The sequence below is a fragment of the Bison bison genome, unplaced genomic scaffold (assembly GCF_000754665.1).
Source record: "Bison bison bison isolate TAMUID 2011002044 unplaced genomic scaffold, Bison_UMD1.0 scf7180017864461, whole genome shotgun sequence".
In the NCBI taxonomy this organism is placed as follows: Eukaryota; Metazoa; Chordata; class Mammalia; order Artiodactyla; family Bovidae; genus Bison; species Bison bison.
Genome location: NW_011495023.1, coordinates 472,706 through 480,129, shown reverse-complemented (window position 1 = coordinate 480,129; position 7,424 = coordinate 472,706). Strand labels below are relative to the sequence as shown.

Here is a 7,424-nt window from a genome sequence, read left to right as displayed (position 1 = left end):
AGGACATGTGAGTGTGGGCGGGGGCGCCCCCGTGTGGACGTGCACAGGGAGGAGTGAGTGACCGTGGCTGTGCATCTGTTGTGAGCTGGCTGAGCAAGGACACGGTTGCGGATAGGATTTACAAAAACCTGTGCGTCTCGTCCTGTGGGTCCCAGATGGGTACTGGGACAAGCTTTCTGGCTTATGAATCTAGTCTCTGAAACCATGTTCCAGGGAACCTTCCTTTACCTTTCTGCTCCCCGTCTGCGGTGGGGTTCATCCCCACTCTGTACTCACTGCAGACTGACGACAGGCAGCAGACAGGCTAAAATGCTCCCTGCCTCTGTTCAGTTTCAGAAAGAAGATTATCACTGCTTTTTGACACGTGTTGCAAGTTCACTTGGCTTCACATGAACTTTCTGTCCCTCAGGGTCCTCCTGTGCTTCCCGGTTGGGCCACTCCTCTCTCAGGGCACCGTTCTGGGTTCACCTGCAGCCCGAGGCCTGGGGTCCCTGGGGCTGTATGTACAGGAAGTGGGGTCAGGACGAAAGGAGCTGTTTTGGAAACAATCAGGATGAACTGCACTGCTGACCCAGTTCTTACTGACGTGTTTCTCATCTTGTTTGTCTGGCTTCCTCAAGCCGGACAGCCTCTTCTTGCTAGAGGAGGTTCCACTGTGTCCCAGACCCCATCCATGTCCCTGGACCCTACCTGCCCCTTCCTCCGGTTGCTGGCTGGCTGGGCATCCCCCCTCTTTTTGCTGCCCTGGGGACACTTGTTTATGTTCTTGCATCTTTTGCCACAGAGCCTTTTCCTACTACAGACCAGTAAGACTCTTTCCTGCACCTGTCATTCTTTATCCTTAAAAAGTAAGAAAAATATGAAGTCTTTGATAGCAAGAATTAGAAAATTAAAAAATTTTTTAAAGTCTTGATTTTATTTCAAGCTGAAAACAGTTATTAAGAGAATCGTCATACAGACCGTAAGTTGGTCCCTTCCACCTTTTGGCTGCTCTGAGTAACTCTGCTGTAAACGTGAACATCAGTGTGCAAATTCCTCCCTGAGGCCCTACTCTCTGTTCTTTGGAGTCTGTGCCGAGGAGTGGGATTGCCCCTTAATAGCTGGTCTTTAAAGTGGGCTCATTTTTCTAGAAAAGTCGATAGGCCATGAGGTGATGAAAACAACTTTCTTTCATTGTAGAGCCCCATTCGAAAGTTGCTAAGTGGCATCAATCAACTGGGTTTCTTTACAGTGATGACCTAATGCAACAAATACTTCGGAAATGTTTTGGTTTATTCACTTGAATTTATTTATTATAAATTTTTACATCAGAACTATATACTGGTAATTAGGCTTCCCAGGTGGTGCTAATGGTAAAGAATCCACCTGCCAGTGCAGGAGACAAAAGAGACTCAGGTTCGATGTCCTGGGGAAGATTCCCTGGAGAAGGAAATGGCAACCCACTCTAGTATTCTTATCTGGAGAATCCCATAGACAAGGAGCCAGGCGGGCTAAAGTTGATGGGGATGCAGAGTCAGACACGACTGAGCAACTAAATGCACACACACACACACACACACACACACACACACCCTTGAGAGTAGCAAATCCATCAAGCCCATTCCCTCTGCATCACTTAGTTTTCTGATGATTTATCATATAACAAGCTGTCAGGTATCCCTGGAGGAGGTACTGCTATTGTTTGGAAATTCAAATTTGGGGAATTATTTTTATTTTCTAAATATTGCCCTAGTTTGAAAACACAGCCATTCTAAAATCTTTATTTCCCCCACAACATAAACAGAAACATTAAAAAAATAAATATTCAGAAGGGCTGTTTTTCCCTTAAGGAACCTGGGGAAACTGCCGCCTTGTTAGAAACCAGATTCCTCTAGACTTTAATCCTGGTTATACCCTCAACAAAAGGCAGTGGTGTCTAGATACCATCTGGGGTGGGAATAGCTTCCTGGCTCTCTCACTGGTTTTTCTTCCTGGCATTGAATGGGAGCTGCAGTGTCACCACTTGGCCACTAGGTGGCAGTGTGTCCACAGGCAGCTCCCAAGTCTTGTTAAGATCTTACCTGGATTCTTGTTATTTCACAGGATGATCTCCTAAGTCTGACTTAAAGCAGGCATAAATAAAAGTCATTAGAAGTGTAAATTTTGACATCACATATACATTTGGGGCTTAACTTCTTCCTCAAAGCTGCATGGAAGCAGCCCTTCTGACTAGATGAACTGAATTCGATGTCTTGATCTTTCCCTCCAAAGCTCTCAGGCCTTCGATAACAACTTGCTGAGGTTCCTCAGTTATCTTTTGCCTAGGAGCTGCTGTCAGGGACCCAGCCACACCCGCCTCCCAGACTTAGCTCAGCTGTCACTTCCAGGAAGCTTTCCCTGATCCCTCCACCCAGGCTACGCTTGGTCCACTCCATTCAATAATTAATAACTAATTATTGAGCACCACCTGTGTGTCAGGTGCTGTGCTGGGGCCAGGCTGCAGTCAGATATCACGGTTTCTGTCTCGGAGGAGAGGAGGAGGGGAGACTGTGTTAAAGGACAGAAGTGAGTCCAGGGTGCTGCCCGGGGGGTGGCCTAGAACTGAGAATCTGGCCCAGGACCAGTGCTGACAGACAGACCTGTCCCTGAGGATGCTTTTCCCCCGGCAGTGACTACCAAGAGGTGGGCCTGCTAATGGGGGCGTTTTACAATGTGTTCCAGCCTTCATCAGCTATAAGGGGATTGGCTCCTTTATGGACCAGGCACTGTTATCCAGGAGGGAAGGCAGGAGGGAAGGCTCAGCAGCAGGAGCGTACTAGAGATGCATGTTCTTGGGCCCACCTAGACCTGTCAAATCAGATGGGTGGCCCAGCTGTGGGTCCTCACAGACCCTGCAGGTGATGGGTTAGGCTTAGGGTTTGGGGGGGTAGGTGGGTGCATGCTGAGACTGGTGGTCTCCTTCCTGCACTCCCATGGTCCTGAGGAAGCTGCTCATCGCTTCCCCACCCTTCCCTCCCCGCAAGGCGATCCTCTGGGTCTCGGAGGCCTGTCCTCTAGGCAGCCGTCCAGTCTCACTGGACTCTGTTTGACAGCTCCTAACTGTGTCTTCTGCCCCGTTTGAACTGATGGTTCATGTGGTGAGGTGAGGCCAGAGCCCGCTGCATGTGTATGTGTGTGCACACACACATGTGCTTGGTCTCAGTGTTGGGGTCACCCTGAAGCACTTCCTGGTGCTGATCATCCCAGTTAATCAGGCCTCATCCTCTGGGCACTGGGTCAGATGGGCTTGGCTTTTATCACCAGTTTGGTGGTGAGATGGCAACTCTGTGTCCAAGCGGGCCGCCGGTGAGATGGCTGTTCTCCCTGGAGGGTGCGGTCTTGTGGCCTCCGTGTCCGGCAGCCTGCCTGGGCTGTCCGCGGTGGGGACGGCGGCCGAGCTGTGCATTTCTGTCTTACTCTGCAGGAACGAGCTAGAGCGACAGTTCCTTGAATTGCTCCAGTTCAACATCAACGTTCCTTCCAGTGTTTATGCCAAGTATTATTTTGATCTTCGTTCTCTGGCGGAAGCCAACAACCTGAGCTTCCCCTTGGAGCCCCTGAGCAGGGAGAGGGCCCACAAGCTGGAGGTAAGAGGCACCAGCGTCCCGCGGGTACACTCCTGCGGCAGAGCTCTGTGCTCAGGCTCGTTCTGCCATTGCTGGTCATCATAAAATAAGGACCAGATGACCTGGATTGCATTGGTACAACCTCATACTTTTAATAACCTTCTCAGTACTGGTTTTTATTTAACGTGCATTGATTCTGTTTTTTAAATCAAATAAGTTTTTTAAAACCCGTTTTAAACCAGCATTCACTTTTATAAGGGAAAAGATACCAGATGACCCTATGATTGGCAATCCAGAAAGGTTTGAATCCGCTTTTTTCATTTTTTGAAGCTGTTTTCTCCACAGCCTTGTTGTTGGTCTTGACCTGGGTTTAGGGCCGTCACTGTGAAGCTGTGTGACACTTGTGTCTTACGTATAGCTCGGCTTTGCACTTGCACCGGCCTCTTCCCATCCGACTTTGGCGGCTGCAGGTGTGGGGAGGAGAAGGCTCACAGGTCAGAGCCGTCTTCCAGGGGAGGTGCGGGGCCCTCAGCACCTTCATCCCGCACATCCTCAGTGTCGCGGATGGTGCTGGCCCACTGCAAGGATGGAGAGTGTGGGCAGGGTGCTGGCCCCGGGGCTGATCTGAGTGTCTCTCTCCTGCCCCTCAGGCCATCTCCCGCCTCTGCGAGGACAAGTACAAGGACCTGAGAAGACCCACGAGGAAGCGGTCAGCAAGTGCTGACAATCTGACTCTGCCCAGGTGGTCCCCGGCCATCATCTCCTAACCGTGGGCGTCCCTGCCGGAGGCCGTGCCATCCCTCAGTTTCTCCTTTAGTTCGAGAAAAGACAGACGTGGGGTGGTTTTGTTTTGTTTCCCCTCTCCTTTTCTTTTTAATTCATAGCTCCGCCAGGCTGCCTTGATGAGCGCCTCTGGGCTGCGCGCACGCGCAGCAGGGCTCCGAGGACGCGAAGTCGGTGCCATGGGATCCCGTCCACGCCTTCCCAGCCCCGGGTCAGCGCTTCCTTCGTGGAGGAAAAAGACTCTAACCCTGGAGGAGGCAGGGAAGGGACGGGAAGTCGCATAGAGGCAGGGAGCGGCTTGGCCTGGTTCCTAAGTCCCCGTCGGTCAGTAGCCGAACCAACCTGATAGGAGAGCCCGGCATAGGTGACAAAGTTGGACGCGCATTAAAGGCGCGCCGCGTTCACCACCCCACCCGGATCAGTATGTCCCGTTAAGACTTCTTGCATTCCTTCTTGCTGCTTCTCGGGGATTTGGGGGGGATTTTTGTTTGTTTTATTCTGTTTTGGTTTTGATCCCACAGAGCAGAGAATATAGTTTGTACCCACCATGGCACAGACATCCAAATAAATAGCACTGGCTGTTTCTCTGCACCACTCCTGCGAGCTGTCTTCTGAGCTTTCTTGCTCTCCAGGGGGGCACTTGTCCCGTGTCTGCGCACCTTTATCCTAGCCGGTTTTCTCCACAGTGGCGGAATCAGCTTGACTGTAGTGCTGAACCAGACGACTCCCTTCCCCCAGCTCCTCCCCCAGGAACATTCTAGATCACATGGGTGCTTGTGCCTTCTGATCCTGCGGTGGTCTCTCTCTCTGCCTGCCCCGAGGGGCAGCCCCTTCCTCGCCCCGCCCACCCCACTCCTCTACTTCCACGTCCATTGTGCAAGCAATATTCCTCTCAACTTTTATATGTTTACTTCAAATCAAAGTTAGTCTATTTGTATAAAAATTTTTTAAAAATCTAAAATTAAAAAAAAAGGGGATGGGGTGGGTATTCACATGGAAGATCACTGAAGGGCAAAATGTTCCTATTTACTGAGGTATTTTTCACAGAATGATTGAATAAAAAACAACTTGCATTTTCATTGTGGGTGCTTAGTGAAGTTATATGAAACTAAAGCTGTGAAGGTTTACATGTCATTAATTATGACCGTCCTTTTTCATTTCTGACTCTTCTTCATTTCCTTATGGGCCAAATGGAAAGCTTTTGTAGCAAGGAAAATTGAAGGGTTAATGACAGAACCTCACAGTTAAGTCTAAGAATCTGGGTCAGTGAAGCATACAGTGCTTTGGGGTTTGCATATTTTCTCGGGTCACGATGACAGAGGTTTCTAAGTTTTTCTTTCATCAGGTCTTTGAGGCAAATGGCAGTAGATAAATCTGTGTTTTACCACCCTCCTGTGTGAGCTTGGAAAACTCTGGAATCTTACGTTATTTGTCTTGTGCCCTGAACTCATACACCTGCTCCCCAGACATGCCTGCCCCTGAGGAGACATGCTTTGTTAGTGGGAGGGACTCAGAAACAGCCAAGCAGCCCAAGAACACAAAGGCCAGTGCTACTCAGATGGCCCTGAAGTTTGTAGCATGTGTAAACCCAACTGTGTGGGCCAGAAATACTGTTAGATTCTTTCTGGCTTAAACTTTCAAAAGCAAACAAGTGGAACATGAAAAGTTAATTATCTTTCCATTGTAACTGTGTATCAGTATACTCCATATGGGTTCCAAAATCAGCTGCTCTCTTCAAGTAAGATTTGGATTTAGAACATGAAATAGAGACCCCCCAAAAATGTAGAAAATAACATTTTATATTCCCTAAACTATATAGCTTAAAAAGGGACATATTTTCTTAGCTGACTATGAATACCTCTCAAATAAATTAGTTCCTCCCATGTAGAGTATCTTACTTTACCGATCCATTTCAGGAAAGAGGTTTTGCTGCCTTTCAAGCAGACATCTTATTTTTATCCCTTTTATTTGAATGAGAGATTTGAAAATTGAATTATGTAAATATTTCAATGCATCTGCTATTATTTTGTGGAGTTTATTAAACTACTTTAAAAAATTGTATAGTCTATTTATTGTATGTATGTGCATACAGTCTGCTGACTTAAAGTGGATTCCGTAAAGCCTGACTCGGTCTTGCTTAGACTATTGAATATTGTTTTAGCCTTGTGCACTGGATTCTACCTCTGTATAGGAAAATTTTCCATATTCCTGAGCATTGATCTGTATTAATTGGTTATGTTTCTTGCACTGAGGATTTTTAAAACTCTGTTGTAAGTGTAGATTTCAGTTTTGCTTTTGCAGAATGGATCCCTTGACATGAAGGTAATTTAGGTTGGGCTTATTTTTCTACATGATGAAGAAGACTTAAACATTACATTCTCTGGTTTGTTCTAAGTTTGCAAAAAAAAAAAAAAAAAGCCCAACAACACCCAGTACAGTACCTATTGATAAATCATCGTGATGTAATTTGTTTGCAAGGTGGTTCATGCCCTACAATTAAAGCCGGATTGCTATTTAGGAATACATTGTCTTAGTGTAGTTTTTGAATGGGCAGTTTTCATTAATGAAGGGTGAAGAAAACCACACAATTTATTGCCTTTAAGTTTAGATTTGACTTAAAGTCGTTTGGGAGAATAAGTATGCCAATGAATTTTCCCTTTTTGTTTTACGTTTTTTCTTTTAAACTGGGAGAGGCAAAAAAGTCGGATTTAAAACCAACTGGAGGGCAAGATGTGAGGTCCCGCTAAGATGCCAGACGTTGCTGTGCCTTAAATGCACCCGCTGGGGCCGTCACCTGGCCCCTCTCCCGGGTGGCCCACCCACACCACCCCCCAAGCTCCTCCTCTTGGTCTTTGGCAAGACCATCTCCACCCTGGGCTTTCCTTTGGGTCTAGGGGTTTTGATGCTTGGCCGAGCTGCAGAGCAGAATTTGCTACGTAAGTGATTTTGATCCTTCCAGGCTACTTTTGGTAACCTCTCACCTGGGGCCATATTTTACAGCTTTGACATTTTTAAACAATAAGATACAATTCCTGGTTCATTGTAGGTACTTATTAA

The 7,424-nt window shown here is 47.5% G+C and overlaps 1 protein-coding gene across 1 annotated transcript in view; it reads left to right on the top strand.

Annotated features, from left to right (window-relative positions):
* CCNY (cyclin Y) overlaps window positions 1-6,888 on the top strand; it is a 111,396-nt gene extending 104,508 nt beyond the window's left edge. Inside the window, exons 9-11 of the mRNA XM_010860052.1 lie at window positions 48-159; window positions 3,295-3,605; window positions 4,235-6,888. Coding sequence (XP_010858354.1) covers window positions 48-159; window positions 3,295-3,605; window positions 4,235-4,351 — 540 coding nt within the window. The 3' untranslated portion in view covers window positions 4,352-6,888. The remainder of the gene's footprint in view (window positions 1-47; window positions 160-3,294; window positions 3,606-4,234) is intronic.
* The last annotated feature ends 536 nt before the right edge of the window (window positions 6,889-7,424 follow it).